Genomic DNA, 19,972 nt, shown 5'->3' with positions numbered 1-19,972 from the left:
CTGTATGCTGACTCATCTCTATCTGCCAACACCCATTCGTTGATCGCTACCACTGAGAGGCCCAATAATACTTTTTAATGTCCGGTAGTGCCAGGCTGCCTTAATAGACACTTCTCTGGAGTTTGTTTAGCGCTATTCTTGAATCCCCCCGGCCCACAGGAGCTTCTACAGTTCACTATTGATTTCCCTTAAAAACTTGACTGGTATTCTCTAGCGGGTATTCTGTAGGACATATAGCAGGCGCGGTAGTATCATCATTTCCAAGAGCACCACTCTCCCCATCTAGGAATTTGGCAGGCTCCTCGCGTGCGTCACATCTCTTTCCAAGCATTGCAGCTGAGGCATCAACTTATCCTCTAGGAATTCTGACTCTGTTTGTGTAATAGTGATACCTAAGTATCTAAACGTATTTCCATTTTGGAGCTGGATCTCTCGAGTCGGTAGAGGTAGGGCCTCACCAGTAAGACTGAAAAGGAGGGATTTATCTACATTTATTTGGTATCCTGAGTAGCTGCCAAACAGTTTGAATATCTGCAGCAGCCTGTTTATTGTGAAGTGCTTCCTAGTGGCATATAGCAAGACATCTCCGCGTATAAAGATATATGTTCCTCCCAATTCTATCACCCGCTATACCTGTCACTAATTGATATCTTCTAACCCAGACAACTATGGGCTCCAAAGCCAGCGTGAACAGCATAGGAGATAGTGGACACACCTGGCTTGTTCCCTTGTGCAGGGCAAAGGGACCAGACACCAGGCTGTTCACTTGCACTCTGGCCAAAGGGTTCGTATAGAGTAACTTAACCCAGGCCTTATATAGTGGGCCAAATCCAAGCCTATCCACTACAGCAGATAAGTACTGCCATTCAATACTATTAAACGCCATGGGTACGTCCAACAATAACAGTGCTGCTTCTCCCCCCCCCCCCTCCTAGACTTGGTCAAATGCATTACCCCATAGAGGCGCTGCAAATTCAGTCGAGTACTCCTATGGGGCATAAATCCTGACTGGTCTGGTGTACTAAAAATGTGACAACTCCTCGTAGCAGATTTGCCAGAACTTTAGCTAAGACTTTGGCCTCTATATTTAACATGGAGATAGGACGATAGGGACTGCACTCTTTAGGGGATTTACTCACTTTAGGGACCAATACTATGGTGGCTATTCTTTGGTCTTCCGGCAAGTGACCCATTTTTCTCGCCTCACAGAACATGTTCAGCATGTGTAGTGCCACTACGTTCCCCATGCCCTTACAGAGTTCCACTGGCAGGCCGTTAGGCCTCGCAGGTTTCCCGGCTAAAGATCACATTTAATCTGCTTAGCTAGATAGTTAATATACCTAGCTTAGCATACAGGTGCCTTGGATGTGCAGACAATGGGAAACCTAAAAAAACGGAGAGTTCTCACTCTTTGACTCGGAGAAATGCTTGTTTGTCAATATAGAATGAGGTCTAAAGGTTAAATCTGGCAGAGGTATCAGATTGAAGGCCATATTTCTGAATGCCAGATTGGCATCAGCCCATGATGGAAATCAAATATGCAACTTATTTGTACAACAAGGGCTTGACTTAAGTTTCTTTACTGAGATGTGGTTAAAAGAATTTCAGAATCCCGTTACAGCTAAATGTGTCCCAAATGGATTTAAATGAATCGAATCGGCAATACAATCAAACAAGGGGGATGAGACAGGCTAACTTTATCTACAAAGTCAAATAATGAATTGTTCTCTTTCATATTAATCTATCACCCTCTTATTACTCCCGAAATGGCATTTAAAACTTTGATAGGAGACATTGAACATAGTATGTTATCAAGAAAAAGGTTATTTTGTTAGACAACTTTAGATCCAACCCATAAATTAAAGTCGGCCCACTCAAAAATTCAAATCTGTCCTACACATTTTTTAATTACATTTTTGGAATAACAACCAACCAGCAGATAAAGCTGAACAACTGCTGGATGCAAGTTCTACATCAATCAACTTAATTGAAATAGTATGTTATGTTATGTTATTAAATTATTTATTAAGCACACTAACACTGATTAGTTTCTTGGCGCTGAGTTTGACAGTAATACAACAGAGGTAAAAAAATTAGGATTTAAAAAGCTTGTCTGAAAAGCCAAGTCTTCAGTGCTTTCCGAAAAGGTAGAAGATCTTGACAGAGCCGAATTTCTAGTGGCAAAGTATTCCATAGGCGGGGGGCAAGTGCTGCAAACCTACGTCCACCAGAATGTTTAAGCTTGAACGGGGGGATCTGAAGAAGGCCCAAATGGAGTGAGCGAAGGTTGCGGGGGGGAACATATCTGGTGATTATTTGATTAATGAACTTAGGGCTTTTGCCATGCAGTGATTTAATAATCATGCAGCCTGCCTTGAAGGCACAGCGTTGTGTGATTGGGAGCCAGTGCAGTTTAGTAAGAAGGGGGGGTCGCTGCTTGCCACCTTGGTTGCTTCAGTATCATCCTGGCAGCATAGTTCTGTACCATCTGGAGACGCTTGAGTAGAAAGACTGGGAGACCCAAATAAATGGCGTTCGCATAATCCAGATGGGACAGAACAGTGGCGATCACAACCTGGGTGGTGGCCTCTACCGTTAATAATCGCCGAACCTTCCTGATTTTTTTTAGCTGATAGAAACACTTAGAAACCACCTGGCCCACTTGTGCCTTTAATGAAAGGTCACTGTCCACGATGACTCCCAGCGTTTTAGCCGATGGTGATGGTTGTGGAGCTTGACCCAGGTCTAAGGGCCAATATTGAGGGCCCCAGTGCTTAGCGCTGTCCCCAGTCAATACCAGTTCTGTTTTCCCCGGGTTCAATTTCAATTGATTTTGGTCCATCCAGGATTTAATGAACCTCATGGTTGACTGGAAGTGACTGACGGATTTTTCAGAGTTATCAATGGTGAAGAGTAATTGCAGATCATCTGCGTAGTTAAAAACTCTCACCTGTTTGTCCCTCAACGTTTGTATCAGGGGGAGTATATATATATTGAAAAGGTGAGGTGACAAGGAGGAACCCTGTGGCACTCCGCATGAGGTAAGCTGTTTAACGCCAGTTAGGTCCCCCAGGCGTACCGCTTGTGAGCGGTCCTCCAAGAAGGATCTCAACCAGCAGGCCGCTGTGCCCTGTATGCCGGCCTGTCCGACACGGTCGATCAAGATGTTGTGGTCGACCGTGTCGAACGCGGCCGACAGATCCAGGAGCACCAGTGCCTGGGGAGAGCGTCTGTCTGCGCAATCTCGGAGAGTGTCCAACACCGCAGTGACTACTGCCTCCGTAGAGTGCGCAGGGCGAAATCCAGTCTTATGGGGGTCAAAGCAGGAGGACTCCTCCAAAAAGTTGGAGAGGATTTTCGCCACGTGTGCCTCTAAGATTTTTGCCAAGTAAGGCAACAACGAGATGGGCCTGTAGTTTGCCTTACATGCCGGGTCAGCCCCAGGTTTTTTCAATAGGGGTATGACCGTTGCTTCTTTGAAAGCAGACGGGACTATGCCCGACAATAGAGAGTCATTAAGGAGAGCAAGAACAGGAGTAGGGTAGGCGGAGAAGCATTCTTTAAGGATGCGAGGGGGGCAAATATCCAGTGGGGAGCCAGATTTAACTCTCGTCAGTAGCTCCGAAAGCTGGTCCTGAGTTATGGGTAAAAGGTTGGTGAGAGTGGCAGAACCGGTCTTAATTGCCATGCCAGTCGTGATTGGAGATTTTGATTGGGGAATGCTAGCTTTTATATCTTTGATTTTGTCACTGAAGTAAGTGTTGAGTGAATCACACAGACACTGGGTAGGAGTTACTTTAGGACGAACATTCTCCAAGTTGGTTAGTTCATTAAAAACCGAAAAGATATCTTTAGACTTGTTTGTTGATTCTAGGATACGGGAAGAGAAATACTCTGTCTTCGCTGCAGAGATGGCATTCATGTATTCCTTCCTTGCCCTAGTATATTTAATTTTCCCCTCGGTGTCATAGTTACGGCGCCACTGGCGTTCAAGCTGCCGAAGGGCCAGTTTCCTGATTTTCAAGTCGGCTGAGAACCATCTGTTGGCGTCCGTACGGCGTGCTAATCTGATTGTTTTATAAGGAGCATGAAGGGTACTGGCTCCTTGTAGCCAGTTGGTTAGCGTAGCAACTGACAGATTTATGTCATTATCCAAGGAAGGGACATCCTTGGCTAGTGACTGTAGAAAAGCATCCTTATCCATAGCATTCCAGTTTCTGGCTAGTTTGCCAGTGATTGGCACCGTAGTTCTGATATACTCAACACAGATCTTAAATCTGATAATGAGATGATCTGACCATAGGCAAGGCAAGGTTAAAGGAGATGACACACACGTAGTGTTAGACCACACTTGGTCTAAAATGTGTCCTTTAACGTGAGTGGGAGAAAGCACCAGCTGCTTAAAGTTGAGGTTAGAAAGAAGGTCAGTCAGTTCTGCCGATTGAGAGCCCTCTGCTGGGTCTTTGTACCAGTAGTTGAAATCGCCAACTAATATGACCCTGGTATGGTCCAAAGCCAAATTGGCAACTTGCTCGCTCAGAGACATAGGAAACAGTGGCATTGAGGTGGGTGGTCTATATAATAGAACACATGCTATAGACATGTGAGGAGTAGCAATCTTTAATACCAGATTGTCTGTATTGAGTAGCGTCAAGCAGTTGAGAGTGGTGACATCCAAGCTCGAGTGGATAATTGCCGCAACTCCACCTCCTCCTTTCCCGGTAGCGCGATCAGCCTGTATAATATAGTAGTCAGGAGGCAGTGCTGCTATAATATCGGGTGCTGAGGTAGGGGTTAGCCAGGTTTCTGCCAGAAAGAGGATGTCTGGCTTTTCCGTGTCTAGTAACAGGAAGATGTCCATCTGATGCTTGACAAGAGAGCGAGTGTTGAGATACAAAATAGCGAGTTCGTTGGTGGATAGATTGGGCGAGGCCAAACATGCTGCACGAGTTGAAAGGTGACAGCCATGGCTCAGGATACCATGCTTGCAAAGCTGATGGAGTGTATCCCTTGGTAAAAGGAGAAGGTCACTGTTTGTGTTACATTCCATAAGATCGGCCCTGGAATAGTGAATGGTTTGGGTATTATGAGGTGCCCCTGGTCCCGGTCGGTCGCGGATGGGCGCAGACGGGCTTCCCTTAGGCGCGCCTTCGGCACGCAATCGTCGCGCCCGCTGCGCTCGTCCGCTGCGCTTCCGAGGGAAACACATGCTTTATGGAAGTGGGGGCGGAAAGGCTGGGGGCGTGGCCTCCGAAGGGGGCGTGGCCTGCGGGCAAAGCGAGGCGCGAGTGAAGCGTTCTGCGCCAGGTGAGAGCGGCGCTTTCCGCTTTTTCAGAGGTGTCAGGAGGTAAGGGCACAGTTTAAAACACAACAATAGCAACAGTTTTAAAAAGGAACTAACTCCCGGCTTTCCGCCTCAGGAGTGTTACTATCAATGGCGGCGCTCGTACATCAGCGTCCCAATATAGTAAAAGTTGGGGGCGTGGCCTCCGAAGGGGGCGTGGCCTGCGGGCAAAGCGAGGCGCGAGTGAAGCGTTCTGCGCCAGGTGAGAGCGGCGCTTTCCGCTTTTTCAGAGGTGTCAGGAGGTAAGGGCACGGTTTAAAACACAACAATAGCATCAATTTTAAAAAGGAACTAACTCCCGGCTTTCCGCCTCAGGAGTGTTACTATCAATCATCAAAGTATATTACCTACATTTAGGTCGGAGTGATCACTTCACATTTTTATGTTCAATTATCTAAACATGTCAAACAGAATCATGTCAAGGAAATAAGAAGTACACATAAATCTGCCCTGTGTACTCCAGAACAAATAGCAAATCTATGGCACCCAAATTAACGTCTTTGTCGATTATCATAAAAAATTAGCAGCCACATGAAATAGCACTTCACTTACATTAATTGCTGGTTAGAATTTTAAAAGAAAATATTCTCTGAATATATCAAACAGCAATATCTAAATGTCATTAGGGTAAGCCATCTTTACCATGAATGACATTACCGTGCAAGTAAGTACCATGCAGGTACCTTTTTAGTACTTTAATTAGTGGTACTTTAACATGCAGGTATGTTTTTTTTAAATAATATAAATATTGTGTCCTTCCAAAAAAGTAATTTAGGGGTTAAGGGATGGGTATTGGAGGGTAGAGGAAGGTATGATTTCAGGTTAAGAGGCGGTAAGGGATTTTTAAAGTACAGAGATGAGTAGACTTAAAGGAAGGTAAGGGTTTTTTTAGGGTTCAGGGAAAGGTAGCGATAAGGCATTTAGGTTTCAGGTGTGGGTAGACGTAATGGTTTTTTATGGTTCATGTGCGGCTAGAGGTATAGGAAGGTTAGTTATATAATTTTGTAACTTTGTGGTACCTCATGTTGAGCACTCTGATACCTTCGGGTCTAGCCAGCGCTATATAAAACTCAATAAATAAATAAATATAATTTAGGGAAAAAGTGTTTGTTAGGGTTCAGGGGCAGGTAGTGGTAGGGGTAAAATGAGGCAATTCGTTTTAGGATTCAGAGCAAGGTAACGGGGGTAGGGATTTGTAGGGTTCAGGGAGGTAGAGGTAAGTAGTGTGGCTCACTGGTTAGAGGCGGCAGACCCGAGAGCAGAGGACGGCCCGGGACCAGGGTTCGATTCCCGACGCGGCAGGTTTCTGGACCAGGGTCAGCGGACTCGATAATTCTCTCGCCTCGGTGCCCACTCTGATCAGCGATCACACTCGGTAACTCTGGGCATATAGCTTGCCTCATCTTCACTAACGGCCCCACCAGACCGCCGGGGATGCCTGGTCTCACCCTGGAGATACCCACTAAGGGACCATCTCTCAGGGAAGCCAGGAAGGGTTTCGCAGCGGTCGAAGCGCGGAGATACTCCTCCGGGAGTCGATCCTAGCGCTATATAAACTTGCAATTAATTAATTAATTAATTAATTAATTAAGGTGTTTTTTTTAGAGTTCAGGGATGGATAGAGGTAAAAGAAAGTAAGCTGTTTTAGGCTTTTGGGGAGGGTAAAGCTAAGGGAGGTTAGGGGTTTAAAAAGGAAAAAAAGGGTAAGGTTTGGGAGTCACTGCCGAAAACAAATGTTATATATCTTCTGACAGAGTATTGTCTTGATATATATTTATGGAAGAATATCAAACTTTAAAGCGTTTCAAGATAGAAGCATGCATTGTAAATGTGGTAAAGCCCTGCATGATATTACAACGTATTGTAAAGATCACAGAGACGAAATGCCTGCAGGGTAAAGGCATGCAGGGTATAGACCCATGACTCGAGTTGTAAATTCTGCTATTCCTCTGTCTCAGTATGCTCACTAATTATGTGAGCTTAAGCTACTAGCAAGACAGCTTGAGTGGAAATGGAGCAGAAACTGTAACTCTGATCTCAAACCTAAAATGCCCACTTTAATAAAACTTATCAAGTTAGAATAAGAGAGGCAAAGTCCTTATATTATTCGGAGTGACTGTTAGAGGCCCCTCATTTTTCAACAAAGCTTTTTAGGGTTCTAAAGAAAATGCAAGTACCTACTATTGGCCTGTATTCCTTAAAGCCATCGGCTGAATTTTGTGATGATCTTGCCCGATTCTTTAAGAATAAAATCCAGAAAATTAGAGCAGAAATTAAGAAGGAGCCGTTACCAGAACCTATCTGTATTACTCATAGCCTGGAAAAAGAGAGAACCGTAATTTCCTTAGCAAGATTTTGGTCAATTTAGGTAGCAGGATCTACTAGCGGGCTGATGGCTCCTCAGATGAAATCGCCTTAACAACTTGGATGAAGCTGTACATGTTATCCTAATCAAATACGTTTATTCATATTTTTTTTTTTCTTTTTCAAAACCTTTATTGTACCTTCAAAGTTACACAGCGGAATGCCTACAACCCCACGGGCTGGCCGCTATTGCAATTCGTTAATCATTGTGCAGCATTCAAACTTTTGCTTACTCATAACCTGTATTGGAGGATAATTACAGAAATGCCATATTGAAAGGTACAGCTTATGCATTTTGAGTAAAAAAAAAAAATTATACAGGTTTTTGTCTTTTTGTCTTTTTTGAAAACAACAGTAAAACAAACCAAACCAAAATTTCGGAATCACAATGTGATCATTCGTAGATTAGTGACGATCGTTAACTGCTTCCCCTTAGAATGTAGTCCCTCAGTGTCTCCCCCCACGCCCGCTGTGCCATCCGGCGCAAGTGACCATATGTAAGTGTTCTCAACCTGCCCGTGTCCTTACCCCTCCCCCCCTACCGCACTCCTGTGACAGCTCATTATCCGGGGATTCCCCTACGTCTAGTATTAACCCCTTAATGTTGTTCCGTGGGAGTACTAGCTATCAACCTCTTCCCCTTCAGATTCTTCCTGTTCCTCCTCTGCTAAGGGCTCACAAATTTCCCCTCTGTAGACATTCCATATAGTCCAGATTTTGTTCCACTTCCCTGGGCAGGCCCGACTGGAGTAGACTGCCCTCTCTGTTATCATCACCCTATCCATATTTAGGCACCATTGGGCCTTGGTTGGTACTTCTGCTGCCCCCCATCGCTGTGCAATATCGCGCTTGGCTACCATTAATCCCGCTGTTACCCAGATTTGGCCGTGTCTGGTGAGATCATTAGGTTCCCACACATTGAGTAAACACCGCCGAGGCTCGGGCAACAATGATACCTCCAGTGTCTGTGATATGGTGCTTAAGATCTGTTTCCAATACTCCCGGATCTGGGGGCACTCCCATAAATGTGCCCTCTTCCCCACAACCGCGAAGGCAATAAGGGTGTTGTGATCTATGGATGCGGTGTAGCATGGTTCTTGTGTAGTAGACCCTGTGCAATATCTTCATCTGAACTAGGCGCATCCGGGCCGAGATTCCCACCTCTTTAGGTGATGCTACTGCTTCATTCCACTCATGTTCGTCCATCTCACAAGTGTCCCCCTCCCATTTCTCCTTCAGGGATATCAGTGGGTCTGGTAGGTTGTTGAGTAATTTACGATATGTGAGGGACGTTGCCCGTTCGGGCATGTACTCAGTAAGCAAGCGGTCTTCCAGTGGGGAAGACTCCGGTAAGTCTGTGTGTGGGGTTAGGACAGCCAGCAGTGCATGTTGTATCTGAATGTACATGTAGAGCTCCCTTTCACTCAGGTTGTACAGTTCTCTCAATCTTGTGAAAGGTAACACCTCTCCCCTCTCCCAAAGGTCTCCCACCGTGGATATCCCTATAGAATCCCTGTGGGAAAAGCCCCTGCTATTTCTCATACTGCCCAAAGCTCGGGAATCCCATAGCGGGGTGAGTTTCGTTATTTTCCCCTTCCAGCCCAAAGCCGCTGTCGAGGCATGCCAGAGCGTCACAGTTAGTCTGGTGGGGCCCACCAATTTGCGGATTTTGCGTTGGTCGTACAACGGGGCCAGCATGGTATTAGTGCCCAGTTGTTCCCTATCGGCCTGAAAGGCTGGTTCAGTTTGTGGGGCATGGAGCCATTGGTTGATGGGTTTAAGGTGCGCTGCCCAATAGTACAGTTTCAAATTAGGCAACGCGATGCCCCCGTCGTACCATCCTCTGTGTAATTTGGGCTGTGCGATACGTGCCGGTAAATTACCCCACAGGAGATTGGAGACCAATGCTGCCACTTTTTGAAAGAATCTTGGGGCCACTTGGTAGGGTGTGTTCTCAAGAACATACAGAAATCGGGGTAGTGACATCATTTTGTATAATGCGGCCCTACCCAACAGCGTTAGCGGTAGTCCCGCCCAGAACTTGACATCTTGTTTGAACCTGTCCAAATGGGGAGTCAGGTTTTTGGCCATAAATTCTGTAGGGTCTCTGGTTACATGGTTACCTAGATATTTAAAGGAGGAGCCTGCTACCTTCAGAGGGCAATCTGCCGCCAGTGCTGGGAGCTGCCCCTTCAGGACATATAGTTCCGACTTGTTCCAATTTATCGTGTACCCGGAGATCCTCCCATGATCATTACAGAGGTGTAATAGGGCCGGCACCCCAGTGTGTGGTTCCGTGAGATATACCAACATGTCGTCGGCATAGAGCGACAGTCGGTCCTCCCAACCCTCTTTCCAACGTATTCCCGTCAGTAAGGGCGAGGTTCTAATAAGAGTGGCAAGGGGTTCCAAGGATAACGCAAACAACAATGGCGAGAGGGGGCATCCTTGTCTCGTACCCCTCCCCAAGGAAAATGTTCTTGAAATGTGCCCGTTCGCCACCACCTGGGCAACTGGGTCCGTGTATAGCAGTCTAACCCATGCTATAAAGCGGGGACCAAACCCCAACCGTGACAGCACCTCGAACAAATAGTTCCATTCCACAAGGTCAAATGCCATCCTGGCATCAAGAGCCAACACCACTGCTTGGGACGTGATTGAGTCTGCCCTGGCCATTACTCCGTGCAGCCTACGCAGGTTTAACGCCGTGTTCCTGTGGGGCATGAATCCGGACTGGTCCGGATGCACAAGGGGTGCCAAATGCGGTAGGAGCCTAGTTGCCAGGAGTTTGGCGAGGATTTTGGCTTCTGCATTAAGCAGTGAGATGGGGCGATAGGAGGAGCAGTCCTCAGGTGGTTTCCCTGGCTTGGGGATGGCCACTATTGTCGCCATCCTCTGGTCTGTAGGGAGTGCACCCTGTTCTAGACAATCCTTATACATTCCTAGCAAATGTATGCTAAGAGTTTCCGGTGTCGCTTGGTACCATTCTATAGGTATGCCGTTGGGGCCCAGTGCTTTGCCTGGTTTTAGGGCTGCTATTGCCATTTGGATTTCGTCCTCAGTGATGTCTGCCTCCAATTCATCGGACATTTCCGGTGATAATGTTCAGACCTCTATTGGCGCTAATGCTTCCCTAGCCATCTCAGGGGTGATCTCGGTTCCAGGGGTGTAAACCCCTTCAAAGTGACTGGCGAGCTGATCTACTATGTGTGCTGGGTTCATGTATACCTTTCCTTGACCATCCTTCAACCGTTGGATTCCCTTGGAGTTCCCTTCCCGTTTGTCTAGCCAAGCTAGCATTCTCCCCGCTTTGTCCCCTACCTCATAAATCCGATTCTGAGTGTCAGTTATCTGTTTCCGTACCTGAAAGCGCATATGATCGCTGTACAACTGTTGCTGTATGTCAAGTGCATGTGAGGAGGCTGGGGACGGGTGTTGTTCGTGTGCTGTCTTTAAGGTTTGTAGCGTCAGTTCCAATGTATCCAACTCTTGCGTTTGTTCCCGTTTATGTCTCGTGATTGAGCTTATGGCTTGCCCCCTCAAGACCGTCTTATAGGCTTCCCAAAGTACCACGGGAGAGCGCACTGAACCATCATTCTCATTGAAGTAATGTGTTGTTGCTCTTTTGAGGGCCTTGCGGACCTGAGGAATCTTTAGATAGTTGGCGTGTATGGGGTAAACGCGCTTACGGGACCTTTCGTGGGAGGAGAGTACGAGAGAGATTGGTGAGTGGTCTGAAATTCCTCGGGGATGGATCTCTACTGCGTCCACAAGTTGGAGTGCCTCCCCCAGGGTCAGAAAGTGGTCTATTCTCGTCATACTTCCGTGAAGGGCGGAATGAAATGTGTACTGTTGTAGAGTAGGGTGAAGGAATCTCCACACATCAGTAAGGCCCATAGCCGTCAAGAAACGCTGTAGGCGGGGGGTCCCTGTCGTGGGAGACAATGCTGGGAATCTATCAAGTTGTGTGTCTACTATGGCGTTAAAGTCCCCCCCTAGGATAACTTCTCCCTCAGGTAGAGTCAGCAGAAAGTCACCCAGCTTTGGAAGCTGCACCGAGTGTAACGCCGGTGGTACATAGACTGATACAATATTAAGAAGCCTACCCTCCCATTGCCCCTGTAGCGCGGCAAAACAGCCCTGATCATCTTTCCTGGTCTGTAAAGGGATGAATCGCGAGGCCCGCTGTATCAAAATACCAGTCCCCCTGGATCCTGACGTGAAACTACCATCTTGTATCCTTTTCTATCCATCGCTTTGGTAGCCCCCCCAGTCAGGTGTGTTTCCTGCAGTAGCGCTATGGCGGGCTTCTGTCGTTTAAGTGCGGATAGCACCAGGCCCCGCTTCACCTTGTCCCCCAGCCCCCGTACGTTCCAAGACAGCAATCGCAGTGATGAGTGCCGTGACTCCGAGGCTATTCCATTTGCCTCAGGGATCTGGTTCTCAGCCATTTGGCGTAGTGTGGTCTATGGTGTGGTGGAGTGAGTGTGAGTCTTGAGTGTGTGTTTCATGTACCTTCAGTAGGACGTAGGGGGGGTTTAGCCAAGGAGACCAGTCTTTGCCCATTCTACCAATCATCTGGAGATTCAGGTGAAAGCATTGCTTTTTCGTTGACCATACCTGTGAATTCCTAACTGTAACAAAACGCCCCCTTCTCCGTTCCCCCCCTCCCTGCACCCCTGCCTAACGGACTTTCAACTGCCCGCCCCCCCAACTGAGCAGAGTGCTTAATCTTCCCCTTAACCAGAGTACTTGCGTGTGGGGGGAGAGTGTCTCCCCGATCTAGCGGCATCCCTGCGTGCTTCTGGGGCCCGCCCGCGTCAGAGTCTGCTCGCAGCTTTCGCACTGTTTATGTAGTCTTCAGCAAGTATTGTCATTCCAGGACCATGAGAGCAAGTCATTCTTCTCCGCCCGCGCCGGTAGGGTCGTGGGGCGGGGAGCCCCCCGCTCCCCCCCGGCCTGATGTTTGGGAACCAGTTCCATTGTCGTCTCTGTGGCTGTAGTTGGACCTTTGTGATCTCCTAGAGTGTTCTGTCGTGCGCCAACCCTCAAGCCAGTCCCGAGCCGCATCTGGGGAATCAAAAAACCACACTTTCTTATCTGCCACCACTCGCAGTCGGGCCGGGAAGAGCATCGAGTAGGGCAGCTCCTTTTCTCTCAGCGTCTTTTTAATCTCAAGGAACGTCCTTCTCTTTCTTGACACCTCGGCCGTGTAGTCTGGAAAGAAGGCAATCCGTGAGTTTTGGACCTGAATAGGAGGTGCCACTCTCGCCGCTTGTAAGATGGCGTCACGGTCTCTGAAGTTGAATAACCTTGCAAGTATCGGCCTTGGCGGACCTCCAGGTTTAGGTTTCCCTCCCGGGACCCTATGTGCCCTCTCCACCGAAAAGAAGTTGGAGAGTCCCTTCGGTTGGAGTCTGGTGTTAATCAGATCCTCCACATAGAAGTCAAGGGCGCCCGAGTCTTCCGATTCCGGCACGCCTAAGATTCGGACGTTGTTGCGTCGTGAGCGCCCTTCTTGATCATCCAGTTTGTCCCTGAGTAGTTTGTTGTCCGTTTGTAGCCTTTCTACGGCTGTTTGCAGTTCGGACACGTCTTCTACTAAGGATTTAGCAACCACCTCCACTTGCTTGACCCTTTCGTTGATTTTCTGGAGGTCCGCCCTTATCAATGTTACTTCCGTGGCCGTGGCACCCACCGTGACTTAAACTTGGGCCAGCGCTGCCATTACGTCTTCAAGCGTGGCTTTTTTTGCACTCTCCGCGTCCATTGTCTTTCCCGTGGGTTTGCGCTGATCCTGGGGAGGTGTCTGTTGTTCATATGCAAATTTGTTTAATTTTGCTTGTGCTGCCCTGTGTTTGGGCCCTCTGTTGGACATGGTCTTCCCTTTGTAGGCGTTGCGGTCCCCCGTTGATATGGTGAGTCAAAGCCAGTAGAGAGATGAGCCCTGCGGCGATTTTAGTGGGTCTGTAACTATCACTCAGTGCCAGTGTCCCCCGTCTGGTTCTCGTTATTTGTGGCTGCCCCAGGTGGCAATCGGAGTGCATTCAGTGTTGTTCGCTAGTTTAAGGCCAGCCCAAGTGCAGCTCGCCTTGTGCTCAACAGTGTTCGTGCCTGGTAAGATGTCTGCCGGGAAGCTATGGGGAATCCCCTCCGCTATACTGTTTTTATTGTCAGCTCGGGTGAGGCGCTACGTTTTCTCACCGCCGCGTGCGGTAGTAACTGCTTATGTCCGGCGCTCCTCTCCGCTATGCCCCCGACTCCCCAAGTGCGCCCGTGTTCAGTTCTGCTCTGCGGAGCGATGGGGGAGGGCTGTGTAGTACTCACCGCCGGCTCCGCTGCCAATCGCCGCCTACTTGGATGTAACCGCCGCTCTTCCTTCGTGCTTCGGTGCGGTGCCTCCGATCGTTGAGCGGATGATGGGACCTGAGGAGTTGAAGGGGCCCGTCTCTCAATATGGCGGCGTCGTCTTCCAGGAGCTTGCCGAGTTGTGCCTGTCCTGCCGCGCCGGAACTGCGGGCGTGCTGACCTCCACTAGGCTCCGCAAGTCGCCCCTCTGATCCCTGGGGCTTACGTCCAAGGTCCGGTCGCCGACAGGCAGGTTGTCCGCAGGACTAGCACTTCCGCCTCGTCCCGCCCGCCGATGCTCAACTTCCGCTCGGACTCCAGCCGCGCTCCACACCGCTGCTCTCTGGAGGACAGCAGGCCCCTCCTCCTCTCTGCTCCGCGAGCCGGATCGAGTCGATCGCCAGTCTCCCCTGTCACTGGAACGCTCCGATGAGCGCCGCAAGGACTCCTGACACGGTCTGCCCCTTCAGACACCAATAATTTTCGGATGTAGATGACGGATTAATGCGGGATGCCGCCTTTCCACGGGAGCCTCCCTAAGCTGCGGCCGCCATCGTCGGCTGCTAGCCACGCCCCCCGTTTATTCATATTTTTAATAATGTAATCAGGGCGAGTACATGCCACCTGGAAACATGCAGTATTTAAACTGTTGCTTATACAATCCACTTTGAATATCGAGACACTTGGCAACTATTGAACTACTTCCTAAATTCCTTTCCTTGCCAACAAAATTGCGAGATTTTTCCCCACTATTATCTGAATTTGTGGAATCAAATGACATTTTAAGTTCTCTGCATGCTGATTTTCACCAAGTTAGAAGTATAGAACTTGTGTTAGTCTTCAATACAGATGATTTGAACCCAATGGTAGATAGAAGTGGAGCAGGGGCTTGGAGATTACTCAATTTACCTGCAGCCTTCGACACCTTTGACTGTGGCATCCTGGTGTCTAGGCTGGTTAATAACCAGATATCAGTCACTATACGTTACTGGCTCATATCTTTTCTATCAGACCGCGCAGATCAAAGCCGAATCCTCTCAGTTGTGGTGTGCACCAAGGATCAATATTATTGCTCTTACAGTTTAGCAGCTTAGAGTTTAACATCTACTCGCTTCCACAGGCAAATCTTCTGTCTGGCATGGGAAGCTCTTTCTATATGTGTGGCGACAATGAACAACTGACTGTACAACTATCAAACTTACCCTGTGGCTTGGCTGATGGCATAATCACCTTTACAAATTCCCTCTTAATCACTTGCTGGTGGATGTCGTCAAACTACATGAAGTTGAATTTTGACAAGACCAAATTCCTTCTGGTATGAGAACATACCAGTTTCTTCATCCTTATCCTACCCTAGGCCAACTGAAGTAGTCTGAAATCCGGTCCTTGTGACTGATACAAATATGTCACTGAACCAACAAACGAGCCATTAAGCAAAGGCTAACATGTTAAAACTAAGGATGCTAAGATCGCCACTCCCAGTTATTCACCCAAAACCTCACATCACATTGGAACTGCCATTTCTTTTTTTTTATCCTTTTCTATTATTTTATAGGAAGAATTACCGACCTTGATAGATGGTTCTATTTCAAATTTGGCTTTACATGTATGGAATAAGAAGATCACCTCTGATAGGCATAAGAAAATGATTCGGGGGTAAAAACTACATCTCGTATTAAAACATATTTCAGGATTTCACACTACTGTGGAGATATTGTAATGTTTATGAATTTAAGGATGGAACTTTTGTTGGAGTACTAGGATTAAAGTAACTTTTCCACTTTCAACTAATATTGAATTTGTCAGAGTATAATATTGGGTACACAGCTAAATTACCTTTCTAGTTTAAGATATTGTACGAAGGAGATTGTGTTCTAAGGAATGCTAATGATATGTGGTACTTGAATAAGTTCTACAGTGAAGTAAATGTTATTGTGTTTTTGTTTTTGCACAGCCGAGGTCTTCCTAGGTGCCCAGGCCTGTTCCGAGTCTGACCTCCTCACCAAACTGTCCCTGGAGAGGCCAAAGTCTTCCAAGAGTGAAAGGAAGGACTTCAAGCCCTCCACGCAGTGACCAGTCCATCTAAGCTGGCTGGGTAGCCATGATGTAGCACGCGAGGCACCTCGCTTTCCATGGAGTCAATGCCATCAGCTGCTGCTCCGGATCACAATACATTCCCAGGAGGCTCGGGGACCGAAGGAGGGGAGTGAGGGAGAGAGATACATTTGTTCCCTGCAGTGGCGCGACTCTGGAAGGTTCACACAGGACTGCTTCAAGGACATAAGAGCACCTCACCCCAATGCGACGACAGATGAATTTGGGCTGCATTTCAGAGTAAACACCTTGCCTCTAGTCTTCAGCTACATGCACATAGCCTTGCAGCCCAGCGCCCACTGCACTGAACTAAACTGAACTGCTTTCTCTCCAAGGGATGGTTGATGGATATGCACAGAGTTGCAAAACAGGAGATACAAGGCTTGCCCTCCAGGGTCCAGCACAGACATTTCCTACTTTCCAGTGGGTCTGAACAATTTCATATGGAATCTTGTTTTGGCATGGGAGTGCGTCTCCGATACAAGCCGCGGGGTGGTTAAGACTTGACTTTGCCAGCCTTTGGTATGCTGGTCACTTTATAAAGCTCTCCCTAAAAAGAGGAGCTCAATTATTTAAATACAAAAAAGCCAGAGGCATGAGGAACTGGAGTTCTTGTTAAGGCCTCATTTTGCACTTAATAAATAAAAGGAAGACAAAAACAGCTGAGAGTGAAATATGTACAGGAAGCTGTGTTGAATTCCTTTCTCCTGTTTGTCTTGGTGGTTTATTATGTATGGAAATCATGAAGGGGCCTTCTTGAAAGTATAACCCAATATGCAGGACTTACCACTCCCTACTTTTGTGCTAGTTACAAAGGGCTCTAGTTAAAAACAGACAGGCCCTGTTGGTCTAGTCCAATATGCAGTGGTTGGAGGCTACATGTTTTAAGGTGAAATCCTGTCATCTAAACCCTTTTGCGTAGTTGGTGTAATCCTGGGCATGGGCATTTTCTGAAATGACTGAAAAGATGCTTCTTAGGCTTAGCCTTCTGTCAGCTCAGAAACCAAGAAAGACAGTAAATTGCTGCACTTGCATATATTATTAATGGCCTGCTAAATAAGCATATGGTAAATATGGAGGTCTTGAGTTGGCTTATGAGTGGCCCAAGATGTCATTTTATTATACTACCTTTGTCACAGCTCATGGCACTGCCTAACGATTCAAAAATATTGGCATGCGTGGCACCATAATCCACGTTATTCTTCAAAATTGACTATAAGATAATTAGTGCATTCGATTCATTCAGAACACCTCTGTGTCTCATTTTTAGGCCGAGCCTGGGCAGCGCATGCACTGCTGTACGAGACATGCAGTATTCAGGTAGAGACTTGAAGCTTCGCCCACTCAGCACCCACATTTTTCATTGGCTTGTGTCATTGCCTACTGTAAACCGTGGCTGTTCATTGGTCGATAGGCTTAGTAGCCCCTTCTTGGTACCGCCTTGTCTCATTTTGTAACCTCCCATGGCGACAGCTCCTGTTACGTGTGTTGTTACTAAATAAGCTTTAATTACAGCCTCCGAGCACTATTTTCTCATATAACTTTGTCCTGCTTGCTGTTGCAGGCAGACCACGCTCACTCTTAACATTTGTTCTAATTTTTACAGCACGGCCGCTGAACGCATTTGCAATGCAATAGGTCTTGCATTTGTGTGAGTTTAAGGTATTGGCATTTAAATTACAATGCCTTTTATTTATCGGTATTAAAAACAACACATAAATAAAAAGCATTGTAATTTACAATGCCAATAGCTCAAACTCTCGTAAATGCGAGACCTACTGCATTGCAAATGCTTGTTATTGGATCCTATAATTATTGCCTTACTTGTAATCTTGCCCAAACTATCAACCTAGAGAATATCTGCACCTAAAGACAGCAGTGTTTAACTAAAAAATGCACCATAGTTCAATGCTACTATAACTGTTGCTGGGGCCGTGTGGGTAAATTCCTTTTGCATCAACTGTTGCTGAAAGATTGATGCTGCGGCCGTACATGTGAATATCATTGATGAAGCATTGACATCAGCTTACACTACATTGCTAAGTGTGCAGTGACACAAAGCTTATAAGCATCCACCCTGGTAAGGAAAGCAGTAGTTTGTCGGATGTTTTTATTTTATTCAACTTTGAAGCAATACATATTGTGCTATCACTAGTGTTGCCAGATTAAATATGCTGCCTATTATAAAAGAACAGTTGCTGTTACCTGGCCTGGAGCTGCTGTTCCTACTGACTCACAACCCCCCTGCCCCCTCTACGGGCTTCTCTGATCCTGGTAAAATGTGGATCAAATTCATCTAAAAAAAAGTGCTAAATACTGTTAAAAGTGCCATGCTTCTTCTTCAAGACACACCACAACTCTGATAGTCTCCTAGTTGTCATGCTGTGATGGTGTACAATTGTAGGGGGCTCGTCTTCTACGTTCCCTCTGGCAAATTGCCAATCTTTGCTCTATCTATCAAGGACTTCAATGCTCTTAGCATCTGATCTTTCGGTGCTTACGTGTCTGTGGTGGTTAACCATTGGCAACCAAGGGACACCAGTAATGTAGCCAAGTTTACCTATGGCTACACCAATGGCGAATCTGAAATCAAAAGAGCTGGCAACGTACGTACGAACGGGTCTTCTTTTAACATACCATAGAGTGACCTAACCGTCCATCTCGGGCATGGTGCCTCCTCAACATAGCCTCTCGATACATTCCCCACCTTTCAGAAATAAAGGGTTGCAGGTCAAATAGGTGGACCATTTTGGCAAAGTGTGTGGGGTATGCTAAAACTGGCAGCAGCACACACCAGGTTTCTTTGGTCAATCATATAAGCCCAAAGCTATTGGCATGTGAGCCAACCAGTCAACAGAAAGCGCGTGTGCTCAAACCAAATACACCAATATTCAAACAAAAGTCACCACCTGAAATAACCATCTGCACACTGTGCCTACAATGACATTAAAAGTGTGACAGAATGGCCATATTTCAGGAAATATAACAGGGAAGTATAATTCATGGGACCCTACAATCCCTACATAAAATCCTCCAATTTCATTATTACATTTGAGTTGTGACTGTTGTTAGTCACCTAATAATAATAATTAAATGACATTGCTGCTTAACTGCAATAAGTTATTACAGTTGAGTTGTGATGTAATCCGTCCTGTAAGAACCATCAGTCAATATGAAAGACAGACCACAAAGCATACTTAGAGACAATCCAAATGAGAACTTTGGTTTTCATATCCGTTTTCCCAAAGGAATTGCGATCAGCAGGAAGGAATTATTTATGGCAATATGTTTATTTTTCAACGCTATAGGCCATTACAGGAAAGAAAGAATCTCTATGCATGTTTCTACACATCTTGAGCTACAGCATTGTTTACTCTGACTTATATTAAACTGATCCTAGGATCTTTGTGCAGCAAATTACAACTGCTTTTTGATGTGTTTAATTTCACACTACAGATTTCGCTCTTATTCTTCATGTCTGCAGCCATGGCATCTTTTTCACATGAAAGAGCAAGCCACCAGAAATGTAAGTGGCTTGTGGGAAGGGCGATGGTGTGACCATATAATATAACAAATAAAATACCCACTTCCTTACGGTCAAAGGATATTGCAAGTTACTTCAGAGTTCCATGGCCTTATAAAGGAGCTCCACTTTCTGCTTCATTTCTCTTTATGGTCACAGAACTCCTCAGTGACTTGCAATATTCTTATAATGTACAGTAGGGCGTATTTTATCCCATATATAAAGTTTTATTGACAGAAACTGTCTGTTATAGTATGTGACAGAGTCAAGTTCTAATACTAGCAGTAGTGTTCCTTTTT

At 46.6% G+C, this 19,972-nt stretch overlaps 1 protein-coding gene across 1 annotated transcript in view; it reads left to right on the top strand.

The window, feature by feature from the left end:
• DOK4 (docking protein 4) overlaps window positions 1–19,567 on the top strand; it is a 150,261-nt gene extending 130,694 nt beyond the window's left edge. Inside the window, exon 8 of the mRNA XM_086947787.1 lies at window positions 16,011–19,567. Coding sequence (XP_086803913.1) covers window positions 16,011–16,129 — 119 coding nt within the window. The 3' untranslated portion in view covers window positions 16,130–19,567. The remainder of the gene's footprint in view (window positions 1–16,010) is intronic.
• The last annotated feature ends 405 nt before the right edge of the window (window positions 19,568–19,972 follow it).

This window comes from Lissotriton vulgaris, chromosome 12 (assembly GCF_964263255.1).
Source record: "Lissotriton vulgaris chromosome 12, aLisVul1.2, whole genome shotgun sequence".
NCBI classification, from domain to species: Eukaryota; Metazoa; Chordata; class Amphibia; order Caudata; family Salamandridae; genus Lissotriton; species Lissotriton vulgaris.
The sequence above is the reverse complement of the archived record's forward strand: the minus strand, read 5'-3'. Positions and strand labels throughout refer to the sequence as shown.